The 15,623-nt window shown below is 39.8% G+C and overlaps 1 protein-coding gene across 1 annotated transcript; it reads left to right on the top strand.

The window, feature by feature from the left end:
* The first annotated feature begins 688 nt into the window (after positions 1-688).
* On the top strand, positions 689-12,527 carry LOC119893755 (probable 2-oxoglutarate dehydrogenase E1 component DHKTD1, mitochondrial). Its single transcript, XM_038706089.1, is given in 17 exon segments — positions 689-946; positions 1,104-1,298; positions 1,477-1,531; positions 1,534-1,745; positions 3,482-3,653; positions 3,836-4,034; positions 5,062-5,374; positions 5,471-5,555; positions 5,664-5,803; positions 5,939-6,089; positions 6,183-6,289; positions 7,264-7,428; positions 7,526-7,608; positions 7,837-8,003; positions 11,386-11,471; positions 11,556-11,604; positions 11,607-12,527. Coding segments are annotated over 17 exon segments (2,487 nt in total). The 3' UTR covers positions 11,657-12,527.
* Positions 12,528-15,623: the final 3,096 nt, after the last annotated feature.

The following is a 15,623-nucleotide window of genomic DNA, read 5'->3' as shown; positions in this document are numbered from 1 at the left end:
TTTTCTGTCAGTGGATGTATTGACTTTCAGCTGTATTTGTACATTTTCATATGTTTTTTTGTGCAAAAATCTTAATTTTTAAAGTAATTAGTAAATAGATCTTTCAGATAAGTTGTCAGAAAGACAAAATCGCATGCATATAAACTTACTCTATGATTATTTTTGGAGGATGCCAGAACGTAAAAAAATGTATTTGATTCATTTCATACTTTTAATTAGTTATTCATTTATATCATATTTAATGCTTACAGTGTCAATTATCTGAGTATTTGGCAAATTTTATATTTTAAAATCCGATATATCGGCTTTTTTTCTTCTTCTTTTTAGAAACACATAACATAAACAACGATTATCCCTAACATTTTTTAAGTGTAGCTTTGAGACCTCACCAAGATAACATGACATAATGCAGTTTAAGTTTTTTTATTGTTACAAATAATACTTTGAACAAAATCACAGCTGATTATGTCAGCTGATTGCTGCGTTTTGTGGCATTCCAAGCGCGCGTTGTTGCCTTTTTTAATTGACATTTATCAGCTGTTATAAACACTGATACAGATTGCTGATATTGGCCGGGATCTACAAAGAACAACGATTTTATTAATGTTTTATTGTTTAATACACCTAAGGATGGAAAGGGTTGGAGGATGGTTTTACCTTTCAACTGTAGAAACTTAAACCCAAAACAATGCCCCCTCTGTTCACTTATCACTCCCCTATGTGTGCTTCTGCAGGTCTACGACATTTTGGCAAAGCGGAGGCTTCAGTGGAAGAGGTTCAGGCCTACCTGGAAGAAGTCTACTGTGGCCACCTGTCAGTGGAGACCAGCCAGCTGAGCAGCATAGAGGAGAGGGAGTGGTTCGCTGACCGCTTTGAGGAACTCAAGAAGAAGAGTTTCTCCACCGAGGAGAGGAGGCAGCTGGCCAAGATCATGCTGGAATCTCAGGTAATGCCAAGAAGAAAAAGGAGGATAACATCCATTTATATAAACTGCAAATAAAATGTACTGTATTATTTGACACGTCCTTATCACATTTCATATGTTAATGTCACGTATTTCATATATCCGTGTCTTTCTTTACCTTTTCTCTCACAACCTGTAGGAATTTGACCACTTTCTGGCCACCAAGTTTGCCACTGTGAAACGTTATGGAGGAGAAGGAGCAGAGAGCATGATGGGCTTCTTCCACGAGCTTTTCTACCAGTTCGCCCACAGCGGAGTCACTGACATTGTCATCGGCATGCCCCACAGAGGCCGACTCAACCTCCTGACAGGCCTGCTGAAGTTCCCACCCGAGGTTAATCAGCCCTAGACAGTCACACTTAATGAATTATCCATGACAAGATTAGATTGTTTACTTTGCACTACTGTAATCAGCAGCACAAGGAAACAGAAAGTCACAGCCAGCTGCCAAAGTTCAAAAAACGGTTAGATAACCTCAAACAACACTGTTCTTGCATTGTTTTTCTGTCCAGCTCATGTTCCGTAAGATGCGAGGCCTCAGCGAGTTCCCCGATACCTCCCCTGCCATCGGGACGTCCTGTCCCACCTCACCTCCTCAGTGGAGTTGGATTTCGGAGCTGGACACCCTCTCCATGTGACCATGCTGCCCAACCCATCTCACCTGGAGGCGATCAACCCCGTGGCTCAGGGCAAAACTAGAGCCAGGCAGCAGCTCAGGAAAGAAGGAGATTATTCACCTGAAGACAACGCCCAGCCGGGGGACCATGTCGTCTGTCTGCAGGTACCGCTTCACAACAACGAATACATGCAGCCAATAAGTTTAAGTTTAAAAGAAGAGGAAGAGCAATGTAATACTTTTATTTTGATTTGATGACAGGAGAGACTGGCAGGAAACATGGGGAGAGAGTGAGAGGATTAAGACATGCAATACATAGCGGAAGATGATGGTTATATGGTGTATACTAGAGCCTGACCAATTTATCATTTCGCTGATATAAGCTACTCGCAGATATACAGTGGGTACGGAAAGTATTCAGACCCCTTTAAATTTTTCACTCTTTGTTTGATTGCAGCCATTTTCCAAAAATCAAAAAAGTTCATTTTATTTCTCAGTAATGTACACTCAGCACCCCATCTTGACAGAAAAAAACAGAAATGTAGAAATTTTTGCAAATTTATTAAAAAAGAAAAACTGAAATATCACATGGTCATAAGTATTCTGTTATAGTGTTTATAACAGCCGATAAATGACTATTAAAAAGAGAAACAGAGAGTCGGATCCTTCCCTCATGTCATGAGTGTTGCATAGTTTGCCCACCAGTGGGTGCGCTGCAGCTCATTTGTTAACTACACTGCAGCACCACAGAACAAAACATCAGCTGACAGCAGTCTACCGAGCTATGGTGAGTAGCTCCTGGTAGCTCTCACACTCATTGTTCCCGGTGAGTTGGTCTTTTGTCACATCGTTACATGACTTAAATAATAATAAAAATAGCCCTCATCACTTTTCCTCTTCGGAGACCAGACTTGATAACCCTCCCATTTTTCACTGTCCTCTCCAGGCTCACAGTGGTATGTTTAATGTTACGGAGGAGGATACGCTGCTGACGGACGTGATTGTAGATTTATTTCTGAAAAAGTTTGGCAGTTCTAGCAACTGGTCCTCTCATTTCTCTCTAATTTATTACTTCTAAATATTTTCTAACATCGCCAACCGCAGATAACTCTGCCCGTTGCTAAATCAGCACAAAGCTAATGCCGTGTTTATCAAAGTGCTGTGTCTGTAGTTACAGTTGGCGTGTCAGAAATTGTTATTTTCCTATGTAGGAGAGCCCTGTTTATCATTATTATTTTGATAGCAATGACATGAGAGATGATAAATGGTATTATTATTATTTTTAGTAGTAGTACTATATTGGTATTTTTTTATAGTTTCTGTTTCATTGGCCCTCACAATACATGCACTATTTAATATTCATTAGTAGTAGTACTCTTTAATTTATCCCATCACTTACATTGGAAACACTTCCGAAATGGATCTCAAAATGACCAGTGTGAACAGGAGGAATGATTAAAAGAAGCAAAACCTGTTTCAATGTTCCTATGGTTATCTGACAGAAAATAATGAATGTGTTAAACATTCTTATCTCTTTAAACCAACTTATCAGATGTAGCAGTGGCTTAAACATAATTTGCAGTCAAAAACACCAGAAAAATTGATTAGATCCACTAAGAAACAAATGTGTACACAGCCACTGTTGCTCACAAGCTGTGGACCTCCGATATATTTCATCTGAATGCCTTCATTACGCTTCTCTTCTGATCTGCGGTTCATACTCTGCAGGAGGTAATGACACTAAACCCCTCTGGGCCTTTAGGTCATAATGTTAGAGACGTTTACATTCTCTGTTCAGCAATGTAGAATGTCTGAAATTGTGTTAAAGTGAAGCAGGGAGTTAAAGAAGTCCTTCAAACCTTCCTGCAGTGTTAAAACCATCTCTGTTCTCTTCTCCACAGGTCCATGGTGATGGCTCTTTCACCGGCCAAGGGATTGTTCCAGAAACTTTGACCCTTTCAAACCTCCCTCACTACAGAGTCGGTGGGAGCATCCACCTCATTGTGAACAACCAAGTGGGTTATACCACTCCATCCGAGAGAGGGAGATCTTCTTTGTACTGTAGTGATGTCGGTCAGTGAAACTTGTAAATAGCATCCATATAAAGAAAACTAAATATTCGCTACGTTCTTTTAAAGTATAGATGATGGGGACCTATTTGATATTATTTGAATCACCAAGGTGTGATGAACCCCAAAATCTGTTTTCAAAATGTTAGTGTTTCATATATCGTGCTGTTCCCATTTGTTTCACAGGTAAGATGGTGAACTGTGCTGTGATCCATGTAAATGGCGATGACGCAGAGGAGGTGCTGCGGGCCACTCGGCTGGCTGTGGAGTACCAGCGGCTTTTCAGGAAAGACATCATCCTGGACCTGATCTGCTACCGTCAGTGGGGCCACAATGAGCTGGATGAGCCTTTCTTCACCAACCCCGCCATGTACAAGATCATCCGGTCAGTTAAATTTACCCCGTTTACTCTGTGTCACAACACATTGTCACTTTCACTTTAAAAGTAACTGTAGCATATACAGCATATTTCTGAGGATTCCTAAGTTTACTGATGGCGCACAGAGAGACACAAATATTTCAGCAGTTATTAGCCAATATTCAAGTCCAGTCCTTTTGATATTTGGCTCGTTGCAGATTTAGCTTTTATATTGCTTCTTTTTCTAGGAGTTTGTCACTTAATACAGCTGTCAAATTAGCATCAAGACAGGCATGTCTAAAAAGCTGTCTCTTACAATATTTATGTTGGTAAAGATATAAATTTTAACTGAGGGAATACTGGATACTTGTGTCAGGCATACACTGTTATGGTATTTTTGAAGCTACATTCCTGGTCTCATGTAGCATGGATAGCTTGTTGTTAACAAAAAAAAACTTACATTTGTTGTTGTGAATGGTAACCTACAGTTAAAGATGATGATTTTCAGTGTGTAACCTCTATTTAAAGACATCACATTGAATACTGACCAAAGATTCCTAAATTGAGAAAACAATTGTAAGTTGCAGATCACAGCAACATTACTTCAGAAATAAATTGCTTCCACACAACAGTTTTGTAGCTGCTATAAAGTAACATGCTTTTCTATGTTATATGCTGAACTAGCATGTTTGGGCTCCTACAAAAAGATTCTGATTCAATCTGATGATTATGGATATTTTTTAAGGTTTACAAACTCTTTCAATCGGAAACTTGTAAGTACAGCATTTTTTTGCATTTGCATTTGGAAGTACACATAAAGATCCATTGTAAAAACAAACAATCAATCAAAAAGAAAAGTACCACTGGAATTTGCACCTCGACTGACATAGTTGTACTTTTTTCCAAAATAAAGTAAAGTAAAATGAAAACACTTTTTCAGTAATTTTGTTGATTCCCAAAACTATTATTTCCCCACATATACATTGTGGTCGGTGTATATTGTGTTCTTGAAAAAATACAGATTAATGAAACAGACATTGTTGCATCCTCACAGATCCCGTAAGAGTGTCCCTGACTCTTACTCAGACCAGCTGATCTCTGAGGGTCTGATGACCGACGTTGAGCGCGACGAGATCAAGTCCAAATACTACGGCATGCTCAACAACAAGCTGTCCAACATGACGCTGTACAGCCCTCCACCCACCAACCTGCAGGGCCGCTGGGGGGATCTGGTAGAACCTCAGGCCAGAGTCACCACATGGGACACAGGTGTACCCGTTCCCTTGCTGCAGTTTGTAGGAGCAAAATCTGTGGACATACCTGAGCAAATCCAGCTGCACAGCCACCTTGGAAAGACCCATGTACAGGTGTGGCCATAGTCTCTGTTATTTCTATTATCTGTTTTTAACATGGCTGCAGCTAGATGGTGATTTTTTATTTTTTTTGCTCCTTTGTGAACTCAGGCTCGGTTGAACAAGTTGGAAGAAGGGACCAAACTGGACTGGTCCACAGCAGAGGCCTTGGCTTTCGGCTCCCTCCTCTCCCAAGGTCAGTGTTAAGTAGAAGATGCAAATCAAATGAAATTTAAGAGTTGTTGATTTTTATTTATTTATAAGAAAAGGATTTGTAGATTTGAAATTTTGTTGTTCCATACAGGATTTAATATTCGAATCAGCGGACAGGATGTTGGAAGAGGCACTTTCAGTCAGCGACATGCCATGGTGGTGTGTCAAGACACTAATGACATGTACATCCCCCTAAACCACATCAGTCCGCAGCAGACAGCTTTTCTGGAGGTAAAATCCTTAATAGATAAAACATAATGTGAACATAATCTGTCTAAATCAGGACATTCCTTCATATTTGTTCTTACATAAATATAAATTTCCTCCCTTCATGTGGCATATTTTGATGTCTTTGTGTTTATTTAGGTGTGTAACAGCCCGCTGTCTGAGGAGGCAGTGCTTGGATTTGAATATGGTATGAGTATCGCACAGCCGAAGCTACTTCCCATCTGGGAGGCTCAGTTTGGAGATTTCTTCAACGGAGCGCAGATCATCTTTGATACCTTTCTCTCTGGAGGTAAACGCCCGATTGATGCAATCAATCGATTCACAATTTCTATAATTATCTTATAATCTTCTTACATCAGATGTGAAACTGTTGTGTTTCCAGGTGAAGCCAAATGGCTGCTACAGAGTGGGCTGGTGATCCTGCTGCCTCACGGCTACGATGGAGCCGGACCTGAACACTCATCCTGCCATATGGAGCGCTTCCTCCAGGTCTGTGGGACTGAAATGCTGCATTCATGTCAAACAAAGTTACCGGTTCTTGATTTTGTGTAAAATACCGTTCCTGTCAACAATCCCAGTTGTAATTATAAAGGGGAATCTGAGATTTTTTCAATATGTCAGATACGGCAGTTAATATTACGTTGCTGCCTGAAAATAAAACAAACATGGACATCTCGGTTCAGCCCAAATCTGTTGTTTGAGGTAATTCAATTCCAGTTTATTGGATATAGCGCACAGTATTTCTTACCCCTCACACAACCAACCAACTTTGCCATCATACAGCTGCCTTCAGTTGTTAGATGATAACAAACACAAGTCGTAAACATGGGAACCTTTCTCATCTCTCTCATGCGTCCCATATGATGTGCATGCGGCATAAATACACACCCCGCATATTCATCAGCTGTTGCTCAATGATAAACCAAAAGCACCTCATAGTGTTCATGGAGGTTTAATGTTTTACCTCAGTCAGTGAGCACAGGTTATATTTTTACTCCTTTCTATTTGTAGCTTTGAGGTATATTACTACTAATAACATGGAGAGACTTTTAGCTGAAACTTTGTGGACCAATGTTCCTTGGCCCCCTTTATAATTTTAGCAATACTATTAGTAGATAGATACTTAGTGTAGAGCTGTATTGCACTGTGCCAGAAAGACCTCAGCAGCCCTGATGTCCATAGTGCGACAAAGCGGCACACAGTGCACTGTGTTCATGTGCTGGTGCAATTACCTAAATAAGCAAAATAGCACCCACAAACTGGGAATTCAGAAATGCTATCGATATTGCTATTTGATTTGAATAGTGAAGAATATGACATGTGTCGTGGTACAGACATGCTGGCTTTTTTTCAGTACAAAGGAACGTAATGCAGCACAGAGGATATTATTTACAGGCCATGTGTTGTGTTACACATTACCTGAGTTGTAAATGTTTGCTAACTTGTCCTCTTTTGTCTCTTAGATGTGTGACAGTAAAGAAGAGGGTGTGGATGGTGACAATGTGAACATGGCCGTGGTCAACCCCACAACTCCTGCTCAGTACTTCCACCTGCTGAGGAGACAGATGATCCGTAATTTCCGCAAACCTCTCATTGTGGTTGGACCCAAGACGCTGCTCAGGTTTTCTGTAAGCGCTGTAGATATTGTAAAGAAGAAACATTTGCAACTCATTTTTATAGATATTTCTGTGTCACTGGCTGAATAAAATTTGGGCTTTTTGGCAGGGGGCGGTGTCCAGTCTGGCTGAACTGGCACCAGGAACGTCTTTCAGGCCAGTGTTAGGTGATACTTTAGCCTCAGCAGAAAGGTGAGGTAAAGTATATTTAAAGTAATAACTCAAATGGCAGCTTGAAATGCTGCCATTTGAATTATTACACTGCACTCATGAGCGCAGTTTAATAATTGTTCATGGTCTAGTTTTCTTTAACAAGAGCTTTTTTATTTCATATTTTGAATAGTGCTTAAAACCTTCTCAAACTTGGAAGATGCTTCAAAAGCATTCTTTAAATACCATTTTTCTTCTTATTCCATGCAGTGTCCAGAAGGTGGTGCTGTGCTCAGGGAAGCATTACTATGCTCTGCTGAAACAGAGGGAGACATTGGCAGCCAACCAGAACACAGTACTCATCCGTGTGGAGGAGCTTTGTCCGTTCCCACTGGAGGCTCTGCAACAGGAGCTCAAAAAATACCCCAATGCCAAAGGTACGTGTGGGACCCCACCTTCACTCTTTGTAGGCACCCAGATTTCTTTTAGATGCCATTACAACAACAGTTTGTTTAATGTCACTCCAGTTCGTTACTGTATGTTGTGTATAGGTTTGCACTGCTACATTACAAGCAAACCAGGGGTGGTTTAAAAACAAATTAACACTTTCTCCAATCAAATTAATCACTCTGTTCATTCATTGCACACAGTTGTGAACATTTCAGTGTGAAGTACAGTACCTGACTGTGTTCCTCTCCATTACCATTCTGGCCTTCATAATAGTTAAAAACCAAAGAAGTAGACAAACAATAAAAAAAAATGTTCTGTGATTTTATCATAATTATTTTGAATGTTACCTCGGATTTGTTAAGTGATCCACTGTTTGACAATTGTTTTTCATGTTCTGATCATAAAGAATAGTTTAAAAATTTCACTCAGGAGCAAACATCAGCCTTTAAACTTGAAAGAAATAATGATTTGAAATTTATTGGGATAATTATTGATATTGAATTATATAATTTTTATTTTAAGCCCAATTTTCAATATCAATGAATCTGTTTTGTTTTTTTTTTTTGTGTGTCTTAGCTAAATAATACTTTTGCCTGAAAATGTCAAACATAATGTTTGGGGGTTGTTTGTATTTTCTTTTACATAAATATGATTTGTTGTAGGGCTGGGCGGTATAATGAGCTATACCGATATAATTTCAAGAGAGATATAAAATTAGACAATACTGTTTATACCAATATAGTTTGATGTTGAGTTAATTAATGTTTCCATAAAGTCCTGCCAGCGTTTGCTTCTCTCTCTCTCTCTCGCTCACCGTGCAGCCCCGCCCCTCCCTCTGCATCTGCACGCAGCTGTCTACTCTACTACAAACTCTAACAACATGGAGGGAGACACAGTGCCGGTCGACACTGCTGAAGACCTCCTTTGTAAAAAGATAAACACTACTTGGTGGATATTTTACAAGTGCAGACCATGTCTGTGTGACAGTGAACACACCAGTGCAGATGTCATTCATGCAGCGCAGCTGCTGCTGTGAACGGAATCGCAGGTGGAAAGGTTCTGGGGTTTTTTTTCAGCAACTTTATACAACGTAGCCTACTGCTGATGGAGACAGTCACCAGAGCAGATATACAGGGAGAGAGAGACGGAAAGAAGCGGGGCACTTTAGGTCTGTGAGTGTGAAGAGAACTGAAGGAGGCTTCAATAAGTGACACTTAAGGTAGAGAATGAAGTATAATTAAAAAAACAACCCCCTCAGCCCACTTAGCTGAAAATATCGATACATATTTTATACCACCATATATATAGTATAGTATTTTTCAGATTCAAAGGCAATTCATAGTTTTTTACATTTAGCTTAAATATACATTAAAACAATCAATTCAGTCTCAATGGTAAAGAAAATTAATAATTTGAAATGAAATAACAAAGACAAAATAATAAACAGAAGACTTAAGAGTTTAGAGCTGGAGCCTTAGATAGGAAGTTTTTTCCAGATATGAAAAGGGTGCAGAGAATTGTTTTGTTTTCATCCTCCTAACTTTGCTTTTTTTGAGAAATTTACAAAAACACCATTACAGTAGTCTGGGCTGCTAATAATACATAGCTGTAACATTTTCCTATGTCTGCCTGTGCTGATGAGGTTGTTAAAATCTTCATAGATATTTGGCTTTGTTTTTAGGCTTCACTGAAAGGGATTCAAAGTAAGTGATGACCTTTTACCTTTTTTGACAACAGAGGGTTATTTCAGTTTTATGATTGTTTACCAGGAGGAAAGAGATTTTCTCAAATACACTTCTTCAGTGATTCAATGGGACCAGAGTCACTCAGTGATACAAACATGTAAATTTAAGCAACGGGCAGAAAAACACAAATTACAAATTACAAAAGCAGTGACACAAGTGAGTTATTGTAAGCTGACTGCGGTTCAGTGTGCTGCAACTTCAATACAAGTCTGACAGTCACCTCTAGCATAATTGAGTCCTCGAGATATTCTCCAACTAATAAAGAAACCAGAAATGCCAGCACATCAGTGTATCTGACAAACAAAATTTACAATATGAGCTTTACCAGACTGGTGTTCACTGCAGGGCTATTGTTAAGAATTAAGTGTTTCTCTAATAGAATGAGTGTCGACCCAGACTACGACTGATTTCTTTATTTGTTATGCAAGACTTTAAAAGAATGAGGAACTACGGGTGTCAGCAGTGTCGGCATCCTTCTCTTTACCCATAAATCCTTTGTGTTTGTGGGTTGTTAACAGCACTTAGTGAAGATGAATAATTACGGAACATCAGAGGAGGAGGATGAATTTACAGAATTTCACATAGAGACCTCAAATTCTGAAATCACTTGTGGGCTCGCTGCTGTTCCATCTATTTTTTGTAACTCCATGCAGTTTTTCATCGAGGGTTTCTGTGTTCCTGGGGTTTACTTTTCATAAGAGACTTGAGTATCTACTACAGCACTGTGTGATTTTAAGTTAAACAACAACTGTAAGATAGTGCATGTACTTAAATTTACTTTAAGTGTTTCTCCCTTATCCATTGAGGGAATCTACGCTCCCCTTTAATGCCATCTTTCCAACTTTTTTTGCTCTAAACTTCGCTGTCTCAAACCTGTGAAAGGCTGTTCGGACCTCCCTGTTCATTCACATAACTCACCTTTCAAAGGCAGTGAGAAACAATATTAATAGAACTCCAACACAGTTATTTTCATTATCAGTAAATCTGATGATTTTTTTTCTGGATCAATTTACTAATAACCGTGAAGTTTTAAAGTTTAAAATTGGTCACCTTGTTTTGTCGGACCAGCTGTCCAACAACCAAAAATATTCAGTTGAGTAAAATAGAAGGCAGGAAGAAGTAAAACAATATTCATTTATGAGAAACTAGAACCAGTTTTTTTTAAAGGACATTTTTCAGTAAAAATAATCATTTCAGCTTTAAAAATATTAAAAAATTATATTATATTTCTTGCCTTTCTTTTAAATGTATGATCCCTATTTAGACAAATGGAGTCATCCACTTGAAATACTGTGAAGATTGGTGATGATTTTCCAAGTTGTTGTTGTTGTTTTGTTATTACAATTACCAGTGTGATTCTGAATGAGGTTTTCTTACTTCCGGGACAAAACCTGAAAGTTAACGTTTCACTTCGACTATTTCATTGTTCTCACCTCCCCAAACAGACTAAAGTAAATCCAGTTCCTGTTTGATCTGGAATTTCTCTGCTCTGTGGTCAACGGGCAGGAAAAGAACATCAACCAAAGTGGTCTATGACATTTGCTGCGAACTCGCTTTGAAAAAGAACAGTGTATCATGGCCTCTTTTACTTTTGATGTAATACATTTTTTAAATTCTCCTACAGAGTTTGTGTGGAGTCAAGAGGAGCCTCAAAACATGGGTCCCTGGTCTTTTGTAGCTCCCAGGTTTGAGAAGCAGCTGAACTGCAAGGTGAGCAGTGTTTCAGATAATGTAAAGCTTTCAAATGAATTGTTGATATCGCACGTACTAGACTGTCTTCTCTCTCTTTCCCAGCTCCGATTAGTGAGCCGACCTGCTCTGCCCGCTCCTGCCGTCGGTATCGGACCCTCCATCAGCAGCAACAAGAGGCCATCCTCACTGCTACCTTTTCTTAAGACTCACCACAACTGGAAACTAAAATAGCCAGTATACAAACACCAGTACTACATTACAAACTGTATCTGCAGTAGTCTTCCCACTATTGTAGGTAAATGTGCTCGGCTGCTGCGTGGCAGATACACGGGACCTTTTAGACGATGTGGATTGTGCGGTTTAAAAATAAATTGGTCAATAATATAAAGCAAGTGTTAAAGAGAATAGTGATGATAATTGTGCTTGTACCCTTATTGTCAGGTTTTAATACGTTTATGGTTTTGCCGGCTGTTTTTCCCCCTTCTGTCATTTGCTACGTCCATATTTTTCATGTGTTCGGTTTTAAAACACTATGGTAAGTAAGAATACAACTGCTAATGTGGTTCATATCCAAATGGAGGCCTTAGAAACGATGTTTACAGTGTGATTGTAGTAGAAGAAGCACTTTTAGCTGACCATCGTATTCGCAGCTCGTAGTAACCTGTGTCAAACCTGAAAGACCTCCACGTTTCAGGGTTCAAAATTGTTAAGTATTGTCATGCATTCAGTCTGCATGAGTTTTAAATTTTTGTACTGTTCTAAACATGAAATATCAGTACAAATGTTAGAAATCTTTGAGCATTAAATTGAGGCACTTTAAGTGGATTTCTAAATGAACAAAAAAAGTTGTTACCATTTGACTGTTAAATGTTTGTCCAATCTTGAGTTAGATGTATTTAAACATTTCATGGTACAAATTTGAGAGAAGTACTTGATAGCTATAATTATTTAATCATGCTTAAAGAGTTGAATTGAAAAAATGAAGGCATTAAAGGCCTAATGTAAATAAACCAAATCAGAATATTCAAATGGAAATATTTTCAAATAAATGTATTTTTTTGCGTTTGTGCATAATTAGTTTCTTTTCTCCTGATCTCGTGCTTGTATAAGAGCTGACACACCAGGATTTTGTTTTTTTTAAATTGATAGTTGTTTGCTTTATGATAAAGTGTAGTTTTTAGATGTAAATTAACGCCTGTAACTCTCCACGAGCTGTCAAAAGCTAATCTACAACTCTGACAGGACTCACAAAAATCTACTGGCAGGAGAAAACTGCTTGAAACATCAAGCTTCAAACTGACTGTTAAGAAACAACAACACAATGTTGATGCACGTTCCGCTCATTCTGGCCTGTAAAAAACGCTTTCGGTTAGTATCAGGGAGACTCAGGGAGACCCTCTTTTTGCAGCCTGAATGCATGTGTAGGGCTACATCATTTTGAATTTTAAATTCATGCAAGTATCCGTTTAAAGAGAATTCCACCGATTTGGCTTTCACATCCTATAACATTGTCGGTCTCATGATGGACAGTTAAAAAAGGATCAATCAATGCTGCAGAACCAGAGATATCTCTTTATTCCAAACATTTGTTCCTTGTCAAAACCTGCTGCCTACATTACTCACAATGGCCCTTGGTCGCTAACTGGTCAGTCAGATTTAGTGTGTTATGCAAGAAGCAACTAATGTAACCTTGAGCCGCTAGACACGCAACAACGAGGAGTGGACTACAGATGTGTGGTAAACACTTTAACTGCACACCCCAGTTTTCATACTTGTAGTTGTCAGCCACAGCCGACGCTGACTCTGGTGACATGAGGCAATTTATAAAACTTCACACAGCTCCCTCTGGAGACACAAACAGCTTTTTACGGCATTGTGTGCACATATGCAATAGGCTAGTTGAACTTTTCTTAACTGATGCTTACATTAATCTATGCAACATGATTACATTTAGTACTCTTAAGTACCATTTTCGAGTGCTTTGTAATTTGAGTAAACTGTAAAATCCCTAATTTACTTAGTTATTCTGTTATAGAACAATCATCCTTAAAGGTTCAGAGTGTAAGTTTTAGTGACATCTAGTGGTGAGGGTTGCAAATTGCAACCAAAGGCTCACTCACTGCTCACCCCTCTTTCTACGCCCGAAGGTAAAGCTAAAGGCTTGTGCAGACTACACGATTTTCAGCATCGGCCGATGGCTGAGCCGTTCACACTACACAACTTGCCGTCTTGTGACAGGAGTCTGGAAGTCGTTGTGGCGTTCACACCATGTGACTGATCGGTGACAGGGGGTCACACTACACGAGCTGACAGCGACTCTGTCACCCGACGCTGGTCTCCAAACCACGTTTTGTCAAGAAAACACACGTGAAATGTGAAACGGGAAACAACCTACACACGAAACAGCTGTTGTTTGTTATTATAAAGATACCAATTATAAAGACAAAAAATCTGAAAGAATGGATTAGCACACTGTCAGTGCTACAGAGAGCTGAGGGGAGTAAAAAGTGTTTTGCGCCAGCTGCCTGCTGTCATTGGCTGGATGTGGATGTCAAGTCGGCCGACTCCGCCAGATATTTGGCATGCGGGATATCTGGCAGACGTCGGTGATGTGTCAGAAATGTGTCGGGGAGCCGTTTAGATGCGTTATTGAGTAGTACATACATAACGACGATCAACCACTGATTTACCCCCGATCACAGCCTGACGGTTGCTGAACTCGCCGAGCGGCAAATCAGGCTAAAAATCATGTAGTGTGAACTAGGCTTAAGGTGGCTGACCTGCTGCTGCTACTATCCGTGAACTTGTTTTTGCGTGCTGCCGGTGTTTCGTATAAGAATGTTGACCCTTTCACAGTGTTTTCAGTTCATGAAAATTAACTAACATTTTGATCCCCTAAAAATGTTTTGTGCAGCATTCGGTTGTACTAAAAGACACTAAGGAATAGCTATTCAATCTGGTAAGTAGCCTACATTTTGTTGTAAGCCTGTTTTTGGCTAGCCAAAATTACCATGCCTGTTGATATCACAGTTAACATAAGTTACGGATGCACCTTACCAACCAAGCTAGCTTCCCCCTCTCGTCCAAAAAGACTCAGTTTGTTACAGAAGGCAGTTGCCTCGCTGCCATAATAGATAGGTGCCTAAGAAGGCATCACTTTCGAGGAAAGACATCTCTATGAACACTGGTTTCAAAAAGCCTTTTAGGATGTCTTGTCTTTAGGATGTCTTGTGTCTCCTCTGGCTGTCAGTCACCAGCCTTAGCTTCAACTAGCTAGCTATTAATCAGGCAAATGGATAAAGACACCTCAAAAATCTAACTAAACAAACTTGGTTGGTTGTAGTCACTGGCTAATGTGATAGTTCAGTGTTTAGTTCTCAATAACTTTTCAAAAATCGAAGAGAAAAAAACTTATATCTGGAAACGAATTTCGGCTTGTTTGTCCGCCATCTTGTCCATTTTTCGTGAGCTAGGCTACTGCTACCGCACACAGATTTATGGGTAATAGGCAGCATCAAGTCAGCATCGATGGGGGCAGTTTGAAGGCATCTTACGAGACAGTAAAAGATCGTTCGATCCATTTCGAACAGCACTCGATGCCTCACTGTCCTGTTAAGACACCTCCTGAAATAGCATTTTTACCCACTTCGAACAGCCATTGTCACATCCACGTCTGGTTCCAAAAAACCAAGATGGCGATAGTCAAAACTTCAGGCTTCAAAAGATAGGCCTAGTCCACAAACCAATGGGTGACGTCATGGTGGCTAAGTCCAGTCTATGCCTGGGACCCAGTGTACACTATACTGATTTTGAAGCATCTACAAGGATACAAACAGACAAAATATTGAGGGAATTGGAAGGGGGGCCAAGGGTCACCCACTGTGCATGGGCCACCATTAGGCAACTCCTAGCAACGCCCCTGCCTTTAAATTTCAACACGTTTAAATAAAAGCATCTGTTTGTGCAGCAGCCAGACACATAAACGAGACTTGGCTGAAATGTGGAAATGTATTTCAGCAGAAACAGACCCTGACACTGGTCAGTCCACGCGGAGTTCGAGCCGGGCCGGTGATTTGGTGCAATGCGAACACTTATATCGTTCATTGTGCACGCTGTCAGATAGACAGGCGGGAGCAGCAACCTCCCACTCCTCCTATTGCTATAACAACC

The sequence above is a fragment of the Micropterus salmoides genome, unplaced genomic scaffold, assembly GCF_014851395.1.
Source record: "Micropterus salmoides isolate LMB-PRFRI ecotype aquatic unplaced genomic scaffold, ASM1485139v1 Ms_hic_scaffold_8, whole genome shotgun sequence".
Classification (NCBI taxonomy): Eukaryota; Metazoa; Chordata; class Actinopteri; order Centrarchiformes; family Centrarchidae; genus Micropterus; species Micropterus salmoides.
Note: the sequence above shows the minus strand (reverse complement) of the source record. Positions and strands in the feature narration are given on the sequence as shown.